Source organism: Nicotiana tabacum, chromosome 23 (assembly GCF_000715075.1).
Source record: "Nicotiana tabacum cultivar K326 chromosome 23, ASM71507v2, whole genome shotgun sequence".
Lineage (NCBI taxonomy): Eukaryota > Viridiplantae > Streptophyta > Magnoliopsida > Solanales > Solanaceae > Nicotiana > Nicotiana tabacum.
In genome coordinates, this window is record NC_134102.1 from 98,332,476 (window position 1) to 98,360,333 (window position 27,858).

Here is a 27,858-nt window from a genome sequence, read left to right on the forward strand (position 1 = left end):
CACACACTATTATTATATTTTCACTTTTTTAAGGTGGATGGCAAGACGAATAAGTGCTTTTGAGCAGCAACAGAAGTAATTTTTCTGCTTTTGAGAAGAAGCTACAAATTCTATCTTCTTCCAAGAAGCAGAAGCAAAAAATTTAATTTTTTTCAAGACAAAAAAATATCCTCACCATAAATTTATATTTTCTAAATTATCCCTCATTAATTTAGCCTTTTTTTCCTTATTCTTTTTTATTTATTATGTATTTCTATGCTCCTTCTCGTATTAATCATTGTGCGTTTAAATTTTCTGCTTTATTAGTGATCTCTCCTGTTCTTTTGTAGCATATCAAAATTATATGAGTTCTAGTTTGTAGTTTTATTTCTACTTCTTTTTATCATGCATACATATATTATTAAAAGAATGCAAAACTATCTAGTTTGTTGTTATCTCAACAATAAATAGTGTTGTTCATATAGTCGACTATTTCTTCGGATGGACAGTTTAAGTTTAATTACTCAAGAATTTATTGCCAGTTTAGCAATCTAGCGACAGTCTTACAAGTCAGAGGAAGTGCATAAATAACCATTCTTAGGGCTGCTATTTAGGAATTAGCTAGTACTTATTTTATCCGGAAAATTTAACTAAAAATTCTAATTTCAGAAAAATTTAAGATATTTGTGTCCCGAAAAAATAAATTAAAAAATTAAAATTCAGGTCACATTAGCTAATTAATATGGCCCTTTAGAGTGTCTACCCGATGTCATTTCTATAATAGGCATCAATACGATGTAGTATTGTAAAGAAAGATTCAGATATATTTAGGCCTAAATTAGTACTGGGCCGATGAAACTATTGACTTACCAAATCTAACCCAATTAATGGGCTTAGCCCAACACCTGATCGGTTCAACTAGCCCAAACGGAAGCCAAGGTGGTGGAAGTATATAAACCTCTGCTCACCCCGCCACCTCTAGAACTCATTGCTCAGACGCTCATCACAAGCAGTGTTATACGTACTCAAAGGTTTGTTTCCCTTTCTCCTGAACCCTACCTGTTTCATCTCAATTTCCTCTGTTTCTACATGTTTTAGCTTAGTCAGTATAATGTATTTGTACCATCTGCAGTTTATCTAGGGTTTATAATTTGGAAGCATGATTTGATAAATCAAATGACTAAGTACTTGTTTTTCTCTCTGTTTGTGAGCTCATTCCAACTTGATAACAGTCAAACCAATAGATGAATTTCATTTGTGTTTGTTTTTGTCATAAATTGAATGAAAAATAGATAATTACTACTTGTGCGCCTTCGTTTGATTTTAATTTTTAATGTGTATATCGTTCATTGCATGATTTTTCTTTGGAGCGTATCTCTTCCGGAGAATATTTTGAAGCTTTGAGCAAGTTATGGGAGACTTGAGTATTCATTACTATTCGATAGTTCATTCTGTTTTATTTTCTTCTCTTTAAAAAAAAAAAAAAATTAATTCTGAGTGTTTATTTGCAAGAGGAACACTTGTTTTGGAGTCTAGTAGTTATAAAGGATTCATGTAGCTAAGTCCAACTAGTTTGGGATCGATGAATAGTTTATTGATTGATTTTGAAATCGGACTGTAAAGAAAGAAAAATAAAATAAAATTGGTAGAGAAGGAATTTTTAGAATGGAGAGGAAGAAAATGAAAATAGGAATGCTCTGAATTGTTTAAGTTGCACATTGAGGATAAAAATATAACTCACCAGTTATCTCCAATTCTCCATAGTCCATTCTTGCTAACTTCCGGTTAGGACTATAGATAGCTGAGGAAAATAGAACTAGAGAGGGCGGTGAATAAATAATTTGCTAAAGCTTCAGCTCGAAATGTCTTATCATGCTTACAATTTATGTTTATTGACTCCAATCTGTCTCGACTCTTGACAGATCTTTGTCAAACAGGAATAACATAGGTTTTGGATACTTCATTCAGATCCCTCAGTAGAAACTACCAAAAATGTAGAAACACTAGTCCCATAAAAATCTAGTGTTATCACAAAAATTTCTCTCAGATTTCAATCTAATTGTTTTTATTCTGAGAAATAAGAAATTCTAAGTTGGATAGATAGTTGGAAGACTTTAGGGAGGTCCAAAGCATACTTGTAATTAGTATAATTAACAAATTGATCTGAATAAGTAAAATTTATATGAGTTGTCTGAACAAAAACTAGAAATACTAGTCTTGGTTGGATCTTATCTGGGTGCAAGAGCAGGGAGCCACAGATTAAGCTTCTTACTTAAAAAGCTGGTGTAACCATGTAAAGCAGTGCTGCTGAAACAGAGTACTCTTTCAGAATTAAAGTGGAACAAATTGAGCTTTCCTATGGCGGTTAAATGATTGATTATTTAATCACGTCTCATAATTTTCTAGGTGGTTATCCTTGGTTGCTATACAGGTTATCAACTAATTCTTATTACATGTTTAAGTATTTTGGAGTGTTGTATGGATTGCTATAATAAATTAATACCAAGCGAATACTTTCTGCCTTGCCTTCTGTTACTTGTTTTGATATACCTCTATCACATATTAGTCTCACTACATTGCAACATACTTCACTTCCCTTATGCATGTAACATCCTCTTTTGGCATTGTAGAGGGATAAAATTTCTTTAAATCTCCTGCAGGCTTTATAATTTGATGGAGCTAGAGGATAGCATTTTAGATTTCTCTGATGAAGAGGAGAGCTTCGAGGATGGTGATGTTAAAATGAATGATATTGAGGAAGGAGAATTGGTTGAAAGGATTTCTAAGACTGGATTAGAGGAAAGTGGTGATGCATGTGCTAGTTCGACTAATCCCGTTTCAGGCAATAAAAATCAGAGACGCAAGAAAAACAAGAGGAAGAACAAGCGTAAGAGAGGTTCTTCGGGTCCAAAGGTCACAGATATTAACAGGTTTGTTACGCTAACCATACTCATTATACCTTTTAAAGGGGGAAAAAGAAGCTTTGCGTTGCTTATCACCATATGCATATTATGTTTATTTCCATACAGAAAGCATTACTGAGCTTGATCTCGGTTGATGAAGGGAAGATAATTGTCTTTTAAGTTGGATACCGTATGACTGATGCATGGATTTAGTTTCTTTTCTAATCTAGCCATATATAAGTTGTGTCAAAGGTTAACTTTTTGGTCAAAGTTGTTGCTTCATTTTGTATATACTAGTCTTTACAAGAATTAGCATCTTTATTATTTGTTGTCGAAATGTAGCAGGCTTTGACTTTCTCTTTGAATTTTTGTCTTCAGATTTGTATTGGATGTCTGTAAACGCTTGAGAGAGCGGAAATCTTATCTCATATGGACTGCGGTTGGTTGCCTTGGAGTATCTGCTTTGAGTGATCTTGTCAAAGAGGTATGCTTTTTGTTCTATATGCTTGTTTTCTTAAATGTCGACTTTTGTTGTCATATCTGATTGTGGTTTAACCCATTAGTTTAATTTTGAATTTAGACAATTAGTGTGAGCATAACTTCACCAATCTGCCCACCCCCCCCCAAAAAATACTGAAGAAGTCAATTTAATTTTTATTGTCACATAGACCCCGAAGTTGGATTTCTTGAGTTGGTAAGGTCTAATATGGTTGATGAATCACCTCACAACTACTTGCCTTCCCTTCATGTTCGCGGAAGCTTATGACCTCCATCTCAGTACTCATAAAGATGATCTTTTATTTATTTCTTAAGCTACCAGAGATTGGCCATTCTAGACTTTATCTACCCCTTGATCTCGGGTGAGAAAGAATTACTCAGTGTTGCTAAGAGGTGAGAGATGGGCCTGACTTTCTAACACAATTTATTCAAGGTCTACTGCTTTTTGTAGTTTCTGATGCTCAATGTTGTTGTCCTACACTCGCAGATGCCTCCTGTTGAAGCCATTTTCACTGCTTTCAGTACCATGGACCTCTCTTCCAAGATAGCTTCTGGCTAAACTACTTTGTGGTGTTCTATTTAGGTTGATTCTAATGGTTTGCCTGTTTGCTGTTCTACCCTATGGTATGCACATGGCAATGCAATATGCAGAAAATTTGCATCTTCTTCCTCTTTCGCTTTTCCCTCCTTTTTTTCTCTTGTCGGAGTTAGAGAGGTGGTGGAGGAGTGTAGAAAGTGTTATAGAAAGTGAGTTGGATGATAGCAAAATGGTCAACGAGGAAGGGGGATGGCGGCTTAAGGATTAGATGTAGGCGCTTTCCAAATGTTGAATTTACTAGTTATTCCTATTTGTCCCAATGTGCTAAACGACTCCGCAAAAATAAGAGCTCTGAGCTTCAGTGATGAAATTGACTGTGTGTTGATTTGACAAAATGTGGTCATTAATTGGTTGCCTCCCAAGTCAGTTAGAACCTTTTGCTTGCTGCCTTTCCTTTTTATTTTGATTGGATTTTGACAGAAAGAGTTCCTTGGTGGCTTGGTTAGAAAATTGCTAGAGCATCAGTTGTGTGGGAATTGCTTTAATTTTTCTGAAGTTAACGAACACTCACAAGGAGATGATCAAAGTAGCGCTGTATGGGGGTATTAATTATGGAGATGAAGTCTCTGATCGATTGGATGTTTTCTTATTTATATTGAATGAACTTGTTGGAAACCCATTGTTTTGTCTAGGTCTGTGGTTTAGTGTACTTATAGACAGGATTCATCGTTTTTTGTCACAGTAATAACTATAAATAAGAGCATTGGAGAGAGATTGTCTACCTTTGGGTTTGTTGGAGTATGTGGAAGATGTTTTCCCTGATTTGTATACTACAAAAATATAAAAAATCACTCATTAAACAGAAGTTGAAGGGAGTTTGCAGTGGGATATCTTTCTCAAACAAGAGTTTGCATCAGGATATCTTGGAAGAGAAATCTTATATCATGTGAAATGTATACCAGCAAATAAGTGTGAGGCCATCCCTTTACTAGCCATCTGGAGTTATGGATCACCCTAGTGCTTGCTTACTCTCTCTTTTCCCCCTACCAGTTCACCATTTCTTTCCTATTTTCTCTCTTGTTTAAAAGTTTCAGGGACTACACTTTCAGCCCCTTTCTAGGAAAGATATCAGTAAATCTCTTTGTACATCTTTATCCCTGCTTATTCTTCCACTCTAAATTCTGTTTTTTTAAAGTTCGTCATCCCTTCACCGGGCACCATCATCATCGTTTCGTTTGTAGTCTTTACATGGTCATAAGCAGAGAGAGGCCCCCTTGGTAATCTATTGGTTTTTAGCTCATTTCCTAGTTTTTCTATCCTAAATTTTCTATCCTCTTTTTCACTCCTTCATTAGTCTATATATATTTATCTCTCTTCCAAGGTAAAAAAAAAAAAGATTAAACAGAAAAGGGAAAAGGAAAAAAGAAAAGATCAAAGCAAAGGCTAAAATTATGAAAACAGACTAAGCAGTGGATTCTCCAACACAAAATCACAGTCACCGAACAGAAATATGAGTTCAAAGCGAGGGCAACTGCTTAGGCATATACAAGAAATCCAGACTTAAACCTTGGGTGCAATTTGATGAGCTTTTGCTATTGATATCGGTACAACATGCTAGACCATAGTAAAAATGAAAAAGGTGGAGAAATGGCAAATTTCTATGAGTGAATTTATGAAAGATAAAGGAGGGTTGGCAAGGGCAGAAGTAAGAGAAACAGGAGAGGATGGGTAAGGAGGTCAATTGGCAAGGGTTGAAGTAAGAGAAACCGGAGAAGATGGGTAGGGAGGAACTGATTATTGAGAGCCACAGTCCATATGTCTATCAAAGGAAAGGCCTCATACAAGTTTTGCTGGTGTGTGACACCCTTAATTTCTCATATTGGAATGATTCAGAGGCTCTTTTCTGTGAATATCCTGCAAAAGTGTAAAATATCATCGTCCAAATTTTTAATTCTCTAGTTAAAGCTGTATTTTTCATTATAGCGTTTGGACATAGATTTGGTTGAAACTTAAAAAAAAATAGTTTTTTAAGATGAAACGAAAAATGGTTTTTGGAAGTTGAAATTGTGTTTGGATTTTACTCGTAAAGAAGTTGAAGTTTTGTGAGTAGAAAACTTCAAAAACTTGAAAAATAGTCTAAACCACTTTTTGGAACTTGAAAAATTCATTCTCAAAAACTTCCCAAAACTGGTCACTTTTTATAACCAAACAATGTTTTCAAAATATTTTTGAAAAAAGTGAAAAACCTATGGCCAAACGGGAGAGGGTAAATTATTCTATTGAATGTTCAATCGGCAATTGGACGTGTTTGGTTGTACTTAACTAGCAGCGAATTGCTGGCATATGGCTGTTGCATGTGAGGGTCTGGTGAGTATGTTTTTTGCATAGTTTTTTTGATAAGTGAACAAGTTAGGCCAGAATAGAACTAAGTTCTGGATTTTGGCAAAGGCATAGCTTCTGAGTTTTATGATTGGAAATGACAATTTTTCTCCGGAGCCTATTTGCTTATGAAGATGATATTTGCCTGTCCCAAAAAAAAAAAAAAGACAGACCTTTTGTTAATGAAGGATTGCATGTATGTGTTAACGTTTATTGTTCTCTGGCCAATGAGTTATACGTACATGTTTTCGGTCGTCATGCCCCTTTTCCTGCATATCTAGTGCACAATTAAAGAGAAAAGCTATAATTTTCTCATAAATTATAAGTTCTAAGTTACAATTGTGAGTCAGTTGATGATGCTGCAGTAAAATTTACAGGTGGATGCAATTCAGAATTGTGGTGGCCAGAAGACTGCTGATGGCAGGCGTTTCCGAACAGGCGGTGGGATATTATGGAGCATCCTTAAAGTGCGAGATCCAAATGCATACAAAGAGATAATGAAGAAAGGGCAGGAGTTTGAGGTGGGTTATAATTCTTTAGCGTTTATCTTGTTCATAGTTATTCCCTGTGCATGTGGCAATTTTGTGGCCCAACCTGGAAAGATCATGAGTTCCATCATCAGGTGCAGTAAACATGAATATTTTCGTCTATGCTGAAGATTTTGTTCTACCTACTCTCAAATAAAAGAAAAAATAAAGCAGGTAACCCGTAACCTTGAAAAAAAGAAATAACCTTTCCTTCTCCAAAAAAAAGAAAGAAAGAAAAGAAATAGCCTTTAATACCAATCAAAAAAAGAAAGAACCTTTAATAAAGGATACATGGAGGTGTTTGTAAGGTTTACTTTCTTATTTGGTAAGTTAAGATGAGATATAGCTTTATATATTGTTTGACTCCACTCTATATTATTTAGTTCAAGTCAAATATTATGAAATTACCAATGTATCTCTGCTCGTTGCACTACTGTAATGCTCTAATTTTCAAACTGCATATTTGGTCATGTTAGTAATTTAAGTAAATTGTTTGAATGTTAAGTGATTATTTCTGTTGTGCTCTAGTATTACTTCCTTGAAATTAAAATGCAGTTGTTGGGTAAAGCCTCCAGCCCTTGGATAGCCATGGTTATTCTTGTTGCAAGGACTATATTTATCTTACCTATCAAAAACACTTCTCAGTTTTTGCTATTTCTCGTAATTCTAATGATCTTTCAATGATAGCATGCTGTATTTGTAAACAATTGCATATATAATTTAAACCGTCAATCTGCTGGTCACTTCTCCTATTATGTATCTATATACCAGTGTTCATTAAGAGCCTCATTTCAAAAATAATTGCAGAAGCAATTTAAGCAGGCTAAGCTCAAGCAAGAACCGCTCCCAAATAATGAAGCTTCTTTTGAGAGATCTAGCCAGACCACTGTGGGAGACAAAACTACAGCCAATTCTAAAGATGTTTTGCTGCAACAAGTTCCTGTTGAGCAGTCAAATAGTGGAGCCAAACGTGCATCTGTTCATGACAGAATAAGGGTGCCCATCTCATATGATGATATATTTGAAGGAATTGATGAAGGAAGGGAATCAAGGGATCTGTTGGCTTAATACCTTCTGAAAATAGCTCATATGATATGGTGGAATGAGGCGATCTGAGATGTATAAAACTCAATGCGAGTGGCATATGACGATCAGCTTAGACTAGGGGACTGAAATGAATCAACTTGATTTTTGATAAAGCCTTGTATGGCGTTTCAAGTTGAATTTCACTTATGAACTCCTAGATCCCGTGGAACTGTTCCCTTTCATTTTGTTCATTCTTATTCAGAGTAAATACATATCTTTGCTGTGGCCCGAAATTGTTCCAAGTCAAATTAATATTTCGAAATTTCTTAGAAGAATGGAAAGAAGAAGTTGCTTGCTAGCATTAAGGATTATTTTGTCTGCCAATTCTTTTGCATGAAACTTGTGAAATCATGGTTGTAAGTGTTGCCTGGTGCCTGAGACACTTGGGTATTGTTGATAACCAAGTAATAATATGGTGAAACAATGCTCAATTCTGTTGTTGGTTCCTCTTTATCCTTATTTATTTCTCAACCTGGAAACGGGTCTTATCAAATATGTCTATGCACACACTCGCAACTTACAACTCACAAGAGATTGTAGCCATATATCTTTGAAGTCTTCCTACATTGGACTCGAAAATATTGATATTGAAAATCTGGTTGATTGTTCTTAACCATATTGCTATATTTCAACAACAGAACCCAAAATTATAGTAGCTCAAGTACAGTGAACTTCTGTATAGCTGTGGCTTTTGCAGTCTGGATAAGTGAAAAGCTTGTATTTGGCCATAGTTCAAGTGCTATTTTGCAGTGATGCACGTTGTTGCAAGAATAGGCAGATTGCAGTGCAATCATCTCTCTTGGTGTTAGGAAATTTCTGCTTCCATGCATCTATTGAAGCCTCTACCACTGCCTTCGCGGCTGCTGCTCCATCATTTGTTGAACACACTATGGAAACGACTTGGTCATTACTAAGCACATCCCATACCTAATGTTACAATGAAAACAGGATATGTCAAGTTTTGTAGAAACAGAGAAATGGAGAGACTCGATTTGAAAGACGAGAAACCAAACAAAAACTACATAGTCAGAATCGGCTTACCCCATCAGTTGCTAGAACAAGGAACTGATCATTGGAAGAAAGATGGTGATAGGAGACATCAGGCCTGGAGATAATACCATAGTTTTTGAGCATGAAATCTCCGAAAGCTCTAGACATGGCGAGTCCAGGAGCGTCTTCATTGGGTAACCACACTCTCTGTATATGTGGCTCTTTTTCTAGTGCTAGCACTCTTCCACCACAATTCCTTATTCTTTCTGCTTCAGCTGCATGCATCAAACAGTTTATGATCTAGGCATTAGTAGGTCAATTTGGAACTGAACTGTGACTTTAGTATCATCAATCATGTCGAGAGTCTTACAAGGCAGGCTAGGCTTCAAATCAGTAGTTAATGGAACAGGCTCAATTGTTCCCTCCTCTGTCTTTCTTCCTAGTACAGCTCGAGAATCGCCAAGATTAGCTATAATCAGATCATCATCCTATAGCATATAAAACATTCAAACAACAAAATTATATATCCAATTCTCTAAATAAAAAATGAAGTTTCAATTTCTGAATTATCTTATAGGTTCGGAATACTTTCTCATTACCTGTCTTATAGCAACCACAGCAGTTGTTCCACTGCAAGAACAGTCCAATTTCTCAAGACATTTAATTTCTTTATCCACCACCTTAAAGGAACTCAGAAAAGCCTCTTTCCACTTGTTAAAATTCTTGTTCTTCGCCGATTCATCAACTTCTTTCACATTTTGTTTTGGAGAAGTGATCTTTGGGAGAGAAAGTATATGTTTCAGAAGCAAAGATGGCAACTTATTCATAACTAACTTGCTCACTATCTGTCCATTCTCTCCATGCCCATCAAAAACTCCACTGAAAACTCCATTTTCTACACCATACCCCTGCCAGAAAAAGAAAGTTTCCATTTTTAGACACCCTATATAAAACCTATTCTTAAATGATAAAACTCAGAGAAATTGATCACAAACCTGATAGAGAATAGCAGAATCTTGATTGAGTCCTTTGCATCCTTGTTGAGAATAAACTGAACCAATTTGTTGGTATCCATTGTTGTTGTTGTCTTCATAGTGAACCAAATTTGCATGGCCATAATTAATAGCATGAATCTCAAAAGATTCACTGGATATGCAGATACCCATTTTGTCAACTGTGTTTTTCTTTACTTTTTTCCTTGTTTGTGGTTCCTACTTTAACAGCTGAAAGAGAATCCTGTATTTAAAGAAATTTTAGATCTTTCAAAGGAATTGAAAAGTGGATTAATAAATTCTGAAATAACAGTTGTGGCTCCCAAGGATTAGAGAAACTCATTCAGATTCAATAATTCACTGGTTTATTTATTGTAATGTATTATTCTAGATTACCCCAAGATTCACTTTAAGGGGCATCTGAGTTGTACACTCGTAGGATTAACATACGCAAGCTTTAATTATTAAATAAAGGTTAGACTTTTCTCCAATGGATGTAAGAAGAACAAACCAGTTTCTCTGTCATTGGAGAAAAATTGTTTAGTTGTCAGCTCCAGGTAGCTCTTTTGTTTTAATTTTTGATGAAACAAATTGGTTACAGAATGTTATATTAAGATAATCTTCTCCTTAATAAAGTGATGATCCTATTATCTCCTCGTTTGATTGTAACGATCCAACCGGTTGTTTTACTTTCTAGATCCCCGTTCCCCTATTTAAGACTCGCCGTATGTGCTTTTACTTGTTATATGACTTGTGGGGAAGGTTGGTTTGGTTTTGGAAGGGTTCGGGTTGAAATCGGAACACTTAGTTCCTTAATAGTGGCCTAAGGTGGCCAAATTTTACTTGAGTCAACATTTTTAGTAAACAACATCGGAACCGTGATTTGATGGTTCCAATAGGTTCGTATGATTATTTTGGACTTAGGCGTGTGTTCGGATCGAGTTTTGGGTGATCCGGGAGCGTTTTGACGCTTAATATTGAAAGTTGGCGCCTTGAAGGTTTTAAAGTTTCTTAAATTTGGTTTAAAGTAGATTTTGGTGATATCGATGTCCGTTTGGGATTTCGAGCCTCGGAATAGGTTCTTATGGTGATTTATGACTAGTACGCAAAATTTTACGTTATTTTCAGTTGTGTAAGTATGGTTCGTCGCATTCAGAGCTAGTTGAAGAAGTTTGAAGTTCATAAGTTGATTAATTTGGTTTTGGGGTGCGATTCTTAGTTTCGATGTTGTTTTATGCGTCCCAAGGCTTCGAGCAAGTCCGTATTATATTTATGAACTTATAGGTACAGTTAGACGGGGTCCCAGGTAGCTCGGATAAGTTTCGAACCACCGGAGCTAAGTTCAAATTTCTGCAATTTGTTGTTTTGGTTTTCTTCTTCGCGAACGCGGAGAAGGCCTCACGTTGGCGATCAAGGAATTGGGGCTAGGGCATTTAGTGCTTCGCGTTCGCGATACGGCAGTCGCATTAGCGAAGGCTAGAGACCAGTAGTCATCGCGTTCACGATGGTGGTATCGTGTTCGCGTAGAAGGAGGGAGCTGGGCCTGGGAAGCTAGGTCGTTACTCTTCGCGTTCGCGATTGGCTGACCGCATTCGCGAAGGGTTGGTCAGGTTGACCTTCGCGTTCGCGATGGCCATGTCGCGTTCGCGAAGAGTATTTTTGGGCGATGGCATATTTTTGCCTTCGCGATCGCGAGAGGCCTATCAATCGCGAAGAAGGGACCACTGGGCAGAAACATGTTTTAAATCGGGACTTAGGTTCATTTTCTCTCATTTCACTTTGGGTTGGCCGATTTTGGAGCTCTTGGAGAGGGATTTTTCACCTAGCATTTTAAGGTAATTGATTTCTACTTAATGTGAGTTTAGTACATAGATTATGGGTAGATTTTAACATGTAAATTGTGGAAATTATAGGATTTTGTTGAAAAACTTAGGTTTTGGTGAAAATGAGATTAGACCACGAAAATGATTATGGAATTGAGTAGAAATTATATATTTGAGTTTGTAAGGTTATGGGTTTCATTTATTTACAAAAGTTTCGGAATCCAGGCACGTGGGCCCGAAAGTGACTTTTAGAAATTTTTCAAATTGGATTGGGTAATTACTCTAATAGTTAAATTATGAACATTTGAGCACATATTGATTAGTTTGCACGACCTTTGGCCAGTTCTGGATTGCTCGATATCGATTTGAGGCTATTAGTGTGATTTGAGCACCAGGAAGAGGGCTTGGAACGAGGTAAATCTCTTGCCTAACCTTGTAAGAGGGAATTAACTCGAGGTAAGTCTCTTGCCTAACCTTGTAAGAGGGAATTAACCCCATAAGTGTTTAAATTATTATTTGTTAATAATTATGGGTGCTACGTACGTATGAAGTGACAAGGGTCTGTACGTAGCTAAATTCATGTTATGTTCGGGTAGACATATGACTTTATTATGCAATACTTGTATTATTTGAACCCAACTTGTTAATTTAATTACTTGTATTAATAAGTAAAACTTAATTAGAGATTTTGTTAGACCGAGCTTCGTTACTTTGCGTTGATAGGATATTTAATTATTGATAGACATTTATGTTCCTTTATGTGCTTATCTTGGTGTTGTAAACGTATGTTCCGTAGTCCGAAGAGTTTTCCTATTCTTGTGGATTGGGCTGAACGCCTCGACAATAATTGTATTTAATGAGATGCATCCATGGATCGGGTTGTACGACCTCAGTAGTGTATGTACACGATTATTATGGATCGGACCATACGACCTCGGCATAACTCGTGCGTGATGTCACTAGGAGTCCGATTGTACTTGATATTTTCTTCATGACTTGAGAATTAATAAATACTTGATGGCGTATATATGTTGAAATTGGCATGTGATATTTATGAGTTTTAAAAATCACTTATTTAATGCTTTTTATTCCATTATTACTGTTGTATTTCCTGCCTATATTCTGGCACTTTATTTATTGACCTCTAGTAAGTGTCGATGTCGACCCTTCGTCACTACTTCTTCAAGGTTAGACTAGATATTTACTGGGTATGCGTTATTTTATGTACTCACGCTACACTCCTGCATAAATTGTGCAGGTACTGAGGCAGGTACATTTGGTGTCCGTCCAGGCGCGTACCTGCATTATCCAGAGGCCTAGTGGTGAGCTACTTTCCATGCTCTGTTCTGCAGTACCTGGAGCCTCCTCTTGTTGTACTTATTATTTCTATCTATTTTACTCAAGCAGTAGTTGTATGAGATTTGTATATTCTACTAGATTGTTTGTGCACTTGTGACACTAGATTTTGAGAATTTCTAGTAGATGTTCATGATTTTGTCTATTGATACTAATGCTTCACTCTCATATTTTATTTTATTCCTTATATCACCATGCTTATTTTTATACTTGGTTTTCTCTATTAAATAAAATTCAATGATTTTGAAAGTAATAAAGTAAGTAATTAAATGGATAGTTCAATTTTGGCTTGTCTAACGATGACGTTGGACGCCATCACGGCCTATAGTGGGAATTGGGTCATGGCATTAATCATTCTTCCATCATTGGCGGCTATTTTCTTCTTATCTTATTCAGGTTGTAGTCACATTCCTGCGTATAGTAAATCAATGTATGATCTTAATTTCCAGTAGAAGCCTGAGGGAAGCTGCGGGTTTTTTCTTTTCTCGTAAGAAAGGTCTTGGTACGGTACTACTTAGAGAAAACTTGTTACGGTTATACACCTATATAGAAAAGGGGGTGGGGCTTCAAGCGGCTTTTTTTATAAATATGACGATTTATAAACAACCGGGGTATCAGCGTACTTCACGGCAAACTGAAGGCAGTGCAGATAATTCCTCACAAACAAGGTAGATGAATTGCTAAGACTATCTTGACCTTACCCTTACACTCAATGTAGAGCATTCAATCTCGCTTTCACCCCTCAGAAGGACAGAAAGCACTCGGGGAATGAAATCCTGCGCCTAATAGAATTTTATGAATATAATCAATGGATGTATTGCATGGTCCTTTTAGTGTTTCTTGATCGAGCTTCAATTGGTTTTATTTTCTTTATAATGGTTGGCAATATGATTACAGTATCCATCAAAACGTGACATATATTTTTGTGTTTAGTAGACTGCTTTCCTGATGGTTAAGATACAGATTGATGTGAATTAAGGCATTGTAGGCTGCAGAGGCTAAAAGGGTGCCTTAGCTTCTTTAATAGACAAACTTCTTCAGTTTAGATTGTTATAGTAACAGCTTGTTTAGTTATTCTCTCCGTCCTAATTCATGTGACACTCTTTCATTTTTAATTAAGCTAAAAAACAAAATATTACTTTTCCTTATTTAGAAATAATTTATCTTTAGAATTCCTACTTTACTCTTAATGAATTGATTTATCGTCACATAAATATCTATACCTTATTTTAGACAATAAATTTTAAAAGTCTTATTATTTTTGTGTTAAACTTCGTGCCAAATCAAACGCAGCCACAATAAATCGGAAAGGACATAGTATTAGTTATTACACATCAGATGTCCAAAGATTTTAAGAGTGACCTGAACCAATGGCTTAGGTCCACACTCTGAAGTCAGGTACCCAAATTGATATTTTTGCACTGCCCTTAACCATTTTTTCCCCCCCCCCCCCAACACACACACGCAGTAACTTAACCTTGGAAAATATAACAGGACATCTTGCATTATTTTGATTGATTTTTAATAGAAAGCCCCATTCCAACATCTAAGGATCTTGTCATGGTAATGTTGGTATTTTGAGAATAAAAATATACATGGCTCGCTATGATTGGAGGTACCAATGGGGTTGGAACTTAATTGGAAAGCAAACAGATGTTGACAGATATGACTTGTTCATATTCTGAAAACCATTTAATCCTCTAAATAATAATGTATATAATCTCCTAATGATCCTTAACTGCCACTCCTTGAAAATGATATCCCAAGAAAATAAATTGAATATTTAAAAATGCCTTTTCAAATCATTTGAAAACTTATCAAGAACTTGATCTAGTTATAACAAGTGTAATGATTCTAAGGTTGGTGATATTTTAAAACTTGATCTTTCCTTCAAATTGTGGTGTGAAATCAAATAATTAAGTAGTTAATAGCCTATCAAGCAGTTGATGACGTAAGACAACATAGTTCTAATCAAGGTTAGTGATAAATTAAAATTAAATCTTCATTTTGGATGTTAAGTTGTTAACATTAGTAGTACTAGTTTCCTTTTAATATCATAGATTTAGTTTTAAACGAAAGGACAATAGTTCTAGTTAAAGCGGTTAAAATGGGCTTGGTCCGTGAGGCCAACCCAACCCAGCATGCTACTTGGGTAGGGTTGGGCTAGGAATTTTTGAGCCTATTTAAAGCTGAGACTTATAAGCCCGACACAAGTCAGCCCGCTGGCCCTTGAGGCTTGATCGAGGTTGGGCCTGGGCCGACCCGTGGGCAAAAATTAATTTAATTCAAATTAATTAACTATTAAATATTTAATATTTAAATAAAGTAAAAACTAAAAAAAATTATTAACTATAATCCCCATTCCCCAAGCCTAGATTGGTCATTTACCCTTCCATATCAACTAGAATTTAGATTTTTGACATGCATGTAATATGACAAAATTAGTTTTTCTTTTGCTTATTTAATAACAAACTCAAAAAGTTTTAGGTGGCCAATAATAATATTTTTTTCAAAAGAAAATATTACTTTAAGTGGCCAATGATCAGTTTAGATTACTTTAATATATTATTAATATTTAAACTACTCTTCAGTATAAAAAAAGATCAATTTTAAATACACACACAAAAAAAAATTGACCACTAGCAAATTTGAGGAATTTTAAAAAATTTATGGACTATAATGATGAAATCAACAAATAATGTTAATCCTAAATTAAAAAACCTCAACATATAAACTTATTGAAGCAATCTCTCAATCTGAGAAAAATGAAAGAAAAGTATTAAGAAAATATTCATGTAACTTTAAAAAAGAAGAGCTAGAGATATAGAGAATTTGTATTTCAATTACGAGATTCCTCGTCAAATATCAAACTTTTTGTATGCTCTAAGCAAACAAAAGTTGTTGTTTATATGATTAATCGATTACGCCACGAAAAAATATTTAAGGATTTAAAGAAATTCTTTTTTCTAAAAAATATTTGAAGGGCCGGTCCGCCCTAGCCCGCGACCCTCTTAGGGCTGGGTTGGACTGGCCATTTTAGGGCCCATTCATATGGCGGGCCAGTCCGTCCTAACCCACCATATTTAAAAGCCCACGAGGCTTGGGCTGAGCTGACCCGTTTTAACAACTCTAGGGCTAGTAAAGCATTTTTTTCATATTTTAATTTCATCCATCATATCTCATAGCCCATATGTGTCACAAAAAAACTCTTACAACTTGTTTGGATGGTTGTTACCCATTGTATCATATTGTATTGTTATTCCAAAATAATGTTTGTTTTGATTGTTTATTTAAAGTTGATTGTATCGTATTATTAAATCAATTGTTCCAGAACAACCAAAAGCCCCATTTTATGAAACAACCGATTTGGTATGATATGATCGTTTCCTATTTTCTTTTCTAATTATGCCCTTACTTATTACTCCATAATTCTATTTTATTATTTTATTTTAACTCTAAATCTCCAACATTGACCTACTCTGTCTTCTTCCATCTTTTCTAGAGTTGGTTGGCCCCGTTCTTTATTTATCCAAATCTCCATTCGATTTTTTGTCTCTTTTCATCGTTTTTTGTTGGCGTTGCTAATATTAGTTAACTTTTTTTTTTCTCCAGATTTTTGCTCTTATTTTCAAGCTACGTAATTAATGATAAATTAGTAGAAAGAGGTTTTCTTAAATTATTATTATGTGTAATTCTAGATAAATATTATTTAAAATAATTGCGGATATTTTAATGAACTTATCAGTTACAGTACTGTACAATACAGTCAAACCAAATAACAAAAATATTATTTAACAACAGTAAACAATACAATCTATTCAAACGTTGTAACCATAAAACGATACAATACAATACATTATAAAACGATGGGTAACAATGATCCAAACATAGTGTTAGGCTCCAAGATTTAGTAATACTTCCTTAAGCATCGCTAAGTGTTTGTATAGACCAATTACTTAGCTTTTCTATTGAATATATAAGAGTGAGTTACGTTTAAAATAATAATATCTATCTATCTATGTATATCTACACTATACTAAAAACATGAAGTTCCTTAGCAAATGTCGTTCATCTTTTTTACCCTTTTAAGATAGAGTTTACACTGGACAAAATAGTCATTTGATATTTTTTCTTATATTTTTATTATTTTCCTAATTTTAGGACTTTGACTTTTCAATTCCTTACCATTCTAAAATTCCTACACCTTTTCAGTTCACAATAGGTTTCGACCACTTTATAGTCCTTTAGGTTTAGGAGGGTTTTTTTAATTAATAAAATTTTGACATATTAATTTTTTACAAAAATATATTAGGTGAACGAACACTTGAACTCCTTTTCGATTTAAGAGTATTTATTTTTAATAAAATTTTCTTTGCATTTGCACTATATATACACAAGATTTTCCTTACATAAATTCGTTAATTATTTATATTATATAATCTTAATTATAATTCCTTCTATATTATTTTTACTAAATAATATAAAAGACTTGTTAATCTCAGGCACTTTGCTTGACGAGATATGAATTGCTCCTTAGTGGGTGAATTCATTAAGCTTTTCTTTGCCGTCCTTTAGAATAATAATTGTATACGGTCAAAATCGTGCTTGCCTAATTTTGTATGGTTAATCGAGACAGGGGTGACAGACCGAGGTTCAATCCCGAGTTATATTGGATCGTTATATGAATAAATATTGCCTAGCTCGTGATTCAGGGATCGATTGAGATCGAGACCAGCTAAGGTCGAGACTGAGAAGGATATTGATCTAGCCAGATCGAAGGAAGCATGCTAGGTCGAATAACAGAAAGCCGAGGAATCCGTGACCGGGCGAGGATTGTGGCGGAGATCTCGGCATATATCAAGTCAATACCGGTTGATTAGCCAATCAGAATATTTTCTCCTGTATTTAGAATTGTACCATATGTAGAACTCCTCTACTACATAAAGGGGGTTCCAATCATTTTGTAAGGGGACACTCATAACAAAGAAATATATTACGTTTTCTCTCTTAAGCTCTCTTATTCAGTTGTTCAGTTCTTACTTTTCAATAATATACTCAGTTGGTTCGAGGGCGACCTAGCTCGAGGGCCAAAGTTGCACGTTAAATTGGTTTGTTTCATTTTTTACAGTTAATTTATAACTTCAATTCTTATATTTTTCAGTTTGTGCCAAGTGAAATCACATATCCTTAAAACCACTTATAAATTTAATTATTATCCGATTTTAACAGTAAACAGTTTGGCGCCCATCGTGGGGCTAAGGATAATAGTGATTGCCTGGTGCTAATTTTCATAACACACACTGCTTTACACTTGTTCTTGTAAGCGTTTTGATTCCAGGAGCAACATGTCAAACTTTCAAGCAGTACCCACACACATCGACAATGGTCTTGGTTTTCATGGCGAAAACGACAACGTAGCCGCCCCAGAAAATGAAGTGCCTCCAGTTGAACTCGAGGAAGTATTAGTTGAACTCGAGGAAGTATTAGTTGCAGACCCCATCAACCTTCGACTAATATTCGAAATATTGCAGGCTCAACAAGTTGCAATAGCACAAGTTCAAAATCAGAACCACGCACCGAGTAGGGTCGAACCAGAGCCATCACAGGAAGTTGTTCACAGGGCTAAACAAGTGTTGGGGAGGTCAAATGTGAATGAGTCAGGGACTGACCCTGCTATCTTGAAAATGTTCGCGGATCTGACAAAGAAAATTGAATCGGGGGAGAAGAATATTGAAGCGAATGACAAAAAAATGGAAACATATAACTCCTGAGTTAATCAAATTCCGAGGGCACCACTGATTTTGAAGGGTTTGGATTCAAAAAAGTTCGTACAAAAGCCCTCCCCCCCGAGCGCGGATCCTAATCCCATTCCGAAGAAATTTCACATGCTAGAAATTCCCAAGTATAATGGAACTGCCGACCCCAACGAGCATGTCACTTCTTACACATGTGCAATAAAGGGGAACGATCTAGAGGACAATGGGATTGAGTCCGTACTACTGAAGAAATTTGGAGAAACTTTACCAAAGGGGGCGATGATATGGTACCATAATTTTCCACCTAACTCCATTGATTCTTTTTCCATGCTCGGAGATTCCTTCGTCAAAGCACACGCTAGATCGATAAAGGTCGAGACTAGAAAGTCGGACCTCTTCAAAGTAAAATAGAAAGACAAAGAGATGCTCCGAGAGTTCGTATCTCGGTTCCAAATGGAGTGTATAGATCTGCCCTCGATCACCGATAATTGGGCAGTTCAGGCTTTCACTCAAGGCCTAAACGTACGAAGTTCGGTAGCCTTACAACAGTTAAAACAAAACTTGATCAAATATCCAGCTGTAACCTGGGCCGATGTGCACAATCGGTACCAGTCAAAGATTAGGGTCGAGGATGACCAGTTGGGGGCCTCTTCCGGGTCCGTTTATCCAAACAGGACCATCGACAAAGTTAAAAGGGATATTGATCGGGAACCACAGTCAAACAGAGATCGATATCAGCCATACGATGGAGATCGGAGAAACAACGGGAATGGATGCAACCCCGTTCGAATTGATAGAATAAATGATCGAGGACAGAGCTCTCGAGGGCTCATGACTAAGAGCGGTTTCGACAGAAATGTCGAACCCAAATAAGTACCATGACTATCGGAATACAACTTCAACATTGATGTGCAAATAACATGGCACCCACGGTCATAGAACATAAGATTGCAGACAGCTAAGGGAGGAGGTAGCCTGTTTGTTCAATGAAGGGCATCTTCAAGAATTTTTAAGCGATCGGGCTAAAAACCACCTCAAGAACAGAGATTCAAAAAGACAGAATGAGAACGAAGAGCCACATCATGTGATCCACATGATTGTTGGAGGGGTCGATACTCCTCAGGGTCCCACATTCAAACGCACCAAGGTGTCGATCACGAGGGAAAAAGCGAACTCGAGACTACGTACCGAAAGGGACCTTGTCTTTCAATGACGAAGATACAGATGAGATCTTACAACCCCACAACGACGCACTGGTAATATCTGTCCTTATGAATAAAATTCAAGTTAAACATGTTTTGATTGATCGAGGTAGCTCGACCAACATTATTCGATCGAGGGTCATAGAACAGCTCGTCCTACTAGATCAAATTGTGCCCACAACTCGAGTACTTAACGGCTTCAACATGGCCAGTAAAACCACCAAAGGTGAAATTACTTTGCCAGTGAACGTGGCCGGGACCATACAAGAAACAAAGTTCTATGTGATCGAGGTGACATGAGGTAAAATGCCCTGCTCGGAAGGCCGTGGATCCATAACATGAGGGTAGTACCCTCGACCCTTCACCAAGTTCTGAAGTTCCCGACATCGGAGGGAGTCAAAATAGTGTACGGGGAACAACCCGCCACTAAGGAAATATTTGCAGTCGATGAAGTCATACCGGTATCGGCGCTCTCATCAATGAAGGGATCAGACTCGAAGGGAAAGCAGGAGGCAAAATAGCAACCACATACATCGGCCTCGACCCAATTACAAAAGTAAGGGATCGACGAGGATGACGACTACTGGATCCCTCGACCCTTCATAATTCCCGATGACTATGACGCCACCAAATCGACGGTCGAAGAGATGGAACAAGTCACACTGGCCAAGCATCATCCCGAACGAAAGGTATACCTGGGCACGGGGCTAACCCCAGAGCTCAGGAAAAAACTTATTCATTTACTTAAAGCTAACATGGATTGATTTGCTTGGTCCCACCTCGATGTGATAGGGATCCCACCAGAAGTTACCACTCACAAACTGAGCCTGAACACTTAAATTTGCCCGGTGAAGCAAAAAAGAAGGCCTCAATCCGAGGTCAAAGATGCCTTCATCAAGGACGAGGTAAACCGAATGTTCGAAGAACAAATAGAAAAATCAATGAAAGTTATATAGATGATATGTTAGTTAAGTCCCTGCGAGCAGATGACCATTTAAAGCATTTGTAGAAGACTTTTGATATACTGAGGAAGTACAATATGAAGCTCAATCCTGAAAAGTGTGCATTCGGGGTTGGCTCGGGAAAGTTTCTTGGTTTCATGGTGTCCAATCGGGGAATCGAGATCAACCCCGATAAAATAAAAGCTATCGAGGATACCACGGTAGTAGATAATGTAAAGTTTGTGCAGAGGTTGATGGGGAGGATAATCGCCCTAGGACGATTCATTTCGAGATCCTCAGATAGGAGCCACCGATTCTTCTCACTGCTTAAGAAGAAGAGCAATTTTGCATGGACTCCGAAATGCCAGCAGGCCTTGGAGGAACTAAAGTGGTATTTATCGATCCCGCTACTGCTTTACACCCCGAAAGTGGATGAACAACTTTACCTATACTTGGCACTCTCGGAGATAGCGGTAAGTGGAGTCCTGGTCCGAGAAGAACAAGGTACACAATTCCCTGTCTATTATTTTAGTCGGACCTTAGGTGAGGTCAAAACTAGATATCCACACTTTAATAAGCGCCTCAAGGATACTAAAACCATATTTCCAATGTCATCCAATTTGTGTTGTAACAACTTATCCTCTTTGAAATATTTTGCACTAACCCGAGCTTTCGGGTCAATTGACCAAATGGGCCGTAGAAATAAGTGGGTAAAATATTGAGCATCGACCCCGAACCGCCATCAAGTCTCAAATCTTGGCGGACTTCATGGCTGACTTTACGCCGGCCCTCATACCCGAGGATGAAAAAGAACTACTGATATAATCGGGTACATCTTTGGGAGTCTGGACCCTCTTTACGGACGGTGCTTCGAATGCGAAGGGGTCCGGATTAGGTATCATACTAAAATCACCCGCAGGTTATGTAGTTAGACAGTCTATCATAACTACAAAATTGACTAACAATGAGGCCGAGTATGAGGCCATGATTGCAAGTCTCGAACTAGCTAGAAGCTTGGGGGCAGAGGTCATAGAGGCTAAGTGTGATTCCCTCCTCGTGGTAAACCAAGTGAACGGGACTTTTGAAGTTCGAGAAGACCGAATACAGAGGTACTTGGATAAACTATAAGTGACTCTACATCGGTTTAGGGAATGGATCTTGCAACATGTACCTCGAGAACAGAACAACGAAGCCGACGCTCTTGCACACTTAGGTTCATCGGTCGAAGACGACGAATTCAACTCGGGGACTGTCGTACAACTCATTAGATCGGTAATCGAAGAAGGTCACGCTGAGATAAACTCCACAAGTTTAACCTGGGATTGGAGAAACAAGTACATAGAGTACTTAAAGAATGGGAAGCTTCCATCAGATCAAAAGGAGTCGAGAGCTCTACGCACAAAGGCAACACAGTTCACTTTGTCCGAAGATAGAACGCTATTTTGAAAGACGTTCGATGGACCATTGGTAATATGTTTGGGACCGGGAGATACTGACTACATCCTATGGGAAGTTCACGAGGGCACTTGTGGAAATCATTCCAGTGCCGAATCGCTGGTCCATTAAGTAATAAGAGTAGGGTACTATTAGACCGATATGGAGAAGGATGCAAGGGAGTTCGTTCGAAAATGCGACAAATGCCAAAGGCATGTGCCCATGATTCATCAACCCGTGGAACTACTCCACTCGGTTCTGTCCCCATGGCCCTTCATGAAATGGGAAATGGACATCGCTGGACCTCTCCCGTTGGCCCCATGTAAAGTTCAATTTATTTTGTTTATGACTGATTATTTCTCTAAAAGGGTTGAAGCACAGGATTTTGAGAAAGTCAGAGAAAAGGACATAGACTTCATTTGCGACCACATAATATGTCGATTCGAGATGCCCTCCGAAATTGTATGTGATAATGAAAAATAATTCATCGGCAGCAAAGTAACTAAATTTCTCGAGGATCACAAGATCAAAAGGATCCTATCAACAACTTATCATCCCAGCGGGAACGGACAAGTTGAATCGACCAACAAAACCATCATCCAAAATCTTAAGAAAAGATTGACCAACGCCAAAGGAAAATGGAGAAAAATACTACCCGAGGTTCTATGGGCATACCGCACAACATCAAAATCCATCACCAGAGCAACACCGTTCTCGTTATTTTATGGCGTCGAAACTCTGATCGCGGTCGAGGTCGGAGAACCTAGCATCAAGTTTCGATACGAAATAGAGGAGTCACATAACGAAACATGAATACAAGCCTAGAATTGTTGGACGAAAGACGCGAAGCCTCTCTCGTCCGATTGGCCGCTCAAAAATAGCGGATCGAAAGGTACTACAATCAAAGAGCCAATCTTCGACATTTTAACATCAGGGACTTGGTGCTAAGAAAATTTACCCTTAACACTCGAAATCCAAATGAAGGGAAACTGGGTTCGAATTGGGAAGGACCGTACCAGTTTCTCGAAATCATCGGAAAAGGATCCTACAAGCTCGGAACGATGAATGGCGAACGACTACCGAGCAATTGGAACGTATCACACCTAAAATGATACTATTACAAAGGTACGACCTCTTCCATTTTCATTTATATTTTAAACTAACCCTTGCAGGTGTTCAACCAGAAACAATGATGGATTCTTCGACATGAAGCCTTTAGGTCTGAAAGCACGCGTTGCACTCTTTTTCCCGTAGACCGGTTTTGTCCCAAATGGGTTTTCCGACGAGGTTTTTAATGAGGCAACCATTGATTGTGCTAGCTTAGAACAATTCAACAGTATCCGAGATTTATTTACAATCAACCTCGAATACTGGGGGGTATTGCCCTCGAATGTCAACTTTGATACGAAGAAATTACTTCATGGCAGCAGGTCCTCGATAGGAAAAAATTGTAAGGGCCAAACGGTCAAACAAACTGTGCCCGCGTAGTTTGCTCGAGCCTTGGCGCAGAACATGTACGCATGTATAATCATTTATAAAGAGAAGTATTTTTCTTTGCTGATATCTGATGCCTTAGAAAAAAATTTCTACTTTTCAATTTCATACTCTCGATCTATTCTGAAAACAGGCCTAAGGACCGACCACAACTAGAGTTTGGGTAATTACCTCCACGCTCAGGGACTGTCGTCCAAAAAATAAACGAGATCGAATCATTAAAACTTCGAGATCATAAGACCTTTTAGGCAACCCTCGATTTTTATAGGCCACGGCCATCCCACTCGGGGAATGACACTTCGGGTAAGCTCGAAGTAAAACGGGAAAATAAGCCCAAGGAGAAAACCCCGAATTAAAAAGGCTACGGCCGAATTAACTCGGTTCGGAGACGTCCGAATTTCGTAACAAAAAAGGCCTTCGAATTCCCTCATAAATCGGTTAAAAGGGTTACCCCCGGCAAAATCATAAAAGGCTTCGATAATATCAAGCCTCGAAAACTCTAATGAGTACAAAATTGTTCGAACTCCCGAATAGTTCCTTATTGTATGCTAAGGCATTACAAGTTTGACAAATACAAATGATAAAAAACTTTTTTAAGCCGAAAAGGGGAGAAAGCCATAAACAATCTTTTTACAAGGGCTATATCGGCCTAATACAAAAGCCTAAGGGATGTTTTTGCTTTGAGTTCGAGAGACCATCCTCGCTCAAATAAAAAACTTAAGGGTTACCTTACTTCAAGTTCGAGCAAGCACTCACTCGATTGTAAAGCCTAAGGGCTGTACTAGTTCGGTTTAAATCAAATTGTCTTAACCTCAAACCTTAGAATAAAACTTCCTAATTTTATAAGGCAGAAAGGAAGAAAGTTCTTATATATATACACGTCAAAAATCATTTACAAAGCCAACATGGCCTGATCAAATTTCTCTACAAAAGACCAAAACGGTCTTAAAAGAAACACAAAAAATGCTAATCCTAAAGGACTTAGTCTTCTCCGGGAGTAGCATCTTCGATCTCGAGGCCTTCTCCGCTTTCAGATCCGCTCATACTCCTAGAATCATCATCATCAGGAAAGGCCAACACTCGGGCTTCAACTTCGAGCTCCTTAGCATTCTCGATATAGGCTATATGATCGAAGCCACGAGCATGGATCTCCTCGAGAGTATCCCTTCGAGATTGGCATTTAGCATGCTCGACAACCCAGTTTGCTCGAGCCTGAGCAGCTTCGACAACCTCATTTGCTTGAACCTGAGCAGCTTCAGCATCGGACCTGTCACGACCCAAACCGTTGGGCCGTAACGAGTACCCGAGTTCTACCTATCGAGTACCCCTAAGCATTCGTCTAGGATATATACATGAAATAAGTGTAGGTCATGCATAACATCTGGAAATAAACTATTAATCCATATGAACAACCTACGTGAGAAAACATGCCCAAAATATATATATATATATATATATATATATATATATATATATATATATATATATATATATATATATATATATACGGAATACGGTAGGGCGAGCCGACAAGGCCACATACTATATAACTATACATGACTGTCTACAGACCTCTATTAGAGTGTACAACTGTATAAAGGACGGGATTGGGCCCCGTTGTACCCATATATGTATGCAAACACATCGTACCAAAACTCAAAGCACCTCCGGATCAAATGGAGCATACCAACTCTCGCTGATCAAGGATCCTAAGAAGGGGGACTGTCAGTCTGTCTACCTGCACCTGCGGGCATGAAACGCAACGTCCCCAAGCAAAAAGGGACGTCCGTACGAATAATGTACTGAGTATGTAAAGCATGAAAATCAGTACATAAAAGATATTGATGAAACATGGGGTAAAGAATTCCACTTGTGAATCTAAATAACTTTGTGAATCCTGAAACATTTATAATGTCATGCACGTGCATGTAAATGCCGTATCATGCATAGGTATAGGTGCATATAACATCATCAAGCCTCTGAGGGCATCTCATCATATCATCTCGGCCACTGTGGGCAAAATCATCAACATATACCAGCTGATCAGGTGGTGGTGCGTATATAATACCGTAACCTTTTCCCATATACCATATACATATAATATACGCGTATATAACACCTTGGTCATGGGTCAATGTACATGTATAAATGCATGAAATACATAAGAAATACGTTAATAAGATTTCTCGAATATCATAAAATCAATATGCCTTTCGGACAAACTTTATCAGATAGGTATTTTTCTGAGACCCATGAACAAAGGATATAATAATAATTCACATGGGGAATCAAGAATATAGACACCCCTAGTATTTCTATGAATATAGTCATTTATGAAAGTTGCGTATTTTTCTCGTTTTATTTGTATCATTTGGATCATGCCAAAAAGAAAGAAGGGATAGCCTTAACATACCTCAAGTCTTCAATGCAACTCAACAACAAGCTTATGACAACTAGCGCGCCAACCCTATAACAAAGAAATGTGTGTACAATTTAGATGGCGGTAGTATATTACGTATCTCAAGCGATAACTCGATTCTAAAATAAAACGAGCAGCATTTCCCCTAATTTTACTGCTCCCTCAAGCCTACTATAGACGATATACAAACATAATACAATCAGCAACTCAAAACCAACCTAATTACAATTCAGGACTTTCAATACAACAAAACCCCCAAATATACCATAATACACCCAATCAACAAGTTATCAATTAGCCTGTAACTACAACGACGAGCGACTAACTTACTACCCTACCACATGTGGCGTTTATCCACGCCCTTTTTATCCTTCCAAACTCCATAAATCAGAAGCACAATAGACAGCCCAAAAGCAACACGAAACAGCCAGAAAGCAGTCCACTACAAGTCAAATAACTCGCACTCACGGCTTCCGATCACCGTCCCGTAAGGTCTAACTATTAGAAAATGAATTTATCAACTTTTTTTGATATTTTAAAGCTTAAATATAGAAATTAGGAATTTTTATTAACTATTAAATACATTCCAAAACTCAAACTACAAAGAAAAAGAGAGGCGATATAGCGATACTTAAGTCGTAGGGATCGTTCTGATGTTATCGCTTCTCGATTTCGTACCCGGGATGTTAGTATTATTTGAAGAACTATTAGAGAGATCAAGGACTATTTTTATGGTGTTCTCTGGTCAGATTCTGTGTAAAACTGAAGAGAGAGAGGCGAGTTAAAACATATATAACAACTTTTGAAAAGTCAAAAGGTGCTAGCTTGGCACCCTCTGATTCGTCCATCTTCCGATGCTTATATCTTTTTATCCGTATATCGTATGAATGAACGGTTAAGAGAGTTGCAAACTACATACCAAGACCTTCAATTTGGTATATAATATATCCCTAAAAAACCTCATATAGCATATGAAATTTATTTCTCAAAAAACTATGTTACAGGGCAAATCCTTAGTTAGTTTTTTCGCAACTTTAATCCGATTTTTCCTAAACTTTATATGTTTTATCCAAACATCATATATAGCCATATTATGACTTTAAACTCATTTAAATTATTATTAACAAGTCTTATATTCATTATACGTCACCTTGGGACGCACAGGGTGTAACAGGACCGGTAAAAGGCCATCATTGCATCAACATTAGCCTTGGCCGTTTCGACCTCCGATTTGGCCGCTGCAAGTTCTGTGGCTAGCCTCTCTCGATCGGAAGTTGCTGAACCCAACCGAGACTAGAACTCCTCAATTTTCTTGTATTGCACCAAGGCCTTATCTTTCAAGCTTCGGAGTTGGGTCTCAGCCGAGGCTAGTTGAGTTCGGGCAGCCTCCTTTTCTGAGGGAAGGCATTCCATGTTCTTTTTCCACTCCTCGGCCTCCGTTTTAACGGCGTCCACTTCAACACGAAGCTTCCTGATCACATCGAGCTTTTTCTGGACCTGTGGGACCGAATTTTTAGCCATCACGCCCGAGTTAGTGTCAT

At 37.5% G+C, this 27,858-nt stretch overlaps 2 protein-coding genes across 2 annotated transcripts; one reads left to right on the forward strand and one right to left on the reverse strand.

Moving 5' to 3' along the window:
* The first annotated feature begins 913 nt into the window (after positions 1–913).
* Positions 914–8,143, forward strand: LOC107830386 (uncharacterized). The gene is made up of 5 exons (XM_075246643.1): positions 914–1,010; positions 2,640–2,909; positions 3,261–3,366; positions 6,675–6,818; positions 7,632–8,143. Exons 2-5 carry the CDS (start codon positions 2,653–2,655, stop codon positions 7,890–7,892), a joined length of 768 nt encoding a protein of 255 aa, XP_075102744.1. The 5' UTR covers positions 914–1,010; positions 2,640–2,652; the 3' UTR covers positions 7,893–8,143.
* Positions 8,144–8,284: 141 nt separating this feature from the next.
* Positions 8,285–10,295, reverse strand: LOC107825379 (putative protein phosphatase 2C 72). The gene is made up of 5 exons (XM_016652229.2): positions 9,896–10,295; positions 9,500–9,808; positions 9,271–9,388; positions 8,952–9,175; positions 8,285–8,837 (listed from the first exon to the last, which is right to left on the reverse strand). Exons 1-5 carry the CDS (start codon positions 10,064–10,066, stop codon positions 8,643–8,645), a joined length of 1,017 nt encoding a protein of 338 aa, XP_016507715.2. The 5' UTR covers positions 10,067–10,295; the 3' UTR covers positions 8,285–8,642.
* Between the last annotated feature and the right edge of the window lie 17,563 nt (positions 10,296–27,858).

Bases quoted from the DNA above. Each gene is read 5' to 3' on its own strand.
- LOC107830386 (XM_075246643.1), top strand. From the start codon at position 2,653: ATGGAGCTAGAGGATAGCATTTTAGATTTCTCTGATGAAGAGGAGAGC. The intron at 2,910-3,260 runs GTTTGTTACGCT...TTTTGTCTTCAG, and splicing joins AAGGTCACAGATATTAACAG to ATTTGTATTGGATGTCTGTA. The intron at 3,367-6,674 runs GTATGCTTTTTG...TAAAATTTACAG, and splicing joins TGAGTGATCTTGTCAAAGAG to GTGGATGCAATTCAGAATTG.
- LOC107825379 (XM_016652229.2), bottom strand. From the start codon at position 10,066: ATGGGTATCTGCATATCCAGTGAATCTTTTGAGATTCATGCTATTAAT. The intron at 9,809-9,895 runs GTTTGTGATCAA...TTTTTCTGGCAG, and splicing joins ATTCTGCTATTCTCTATCAG to GGGTATGGTGTAGAAAATGG. The intron at 9,176-9,270 runs GTAAGACTCTCG...TGATGCATGCAG, and splicing joins TTTGAAGCCTAGCCTGCCTT to CTGAAGCAGAAAGAATAAGG.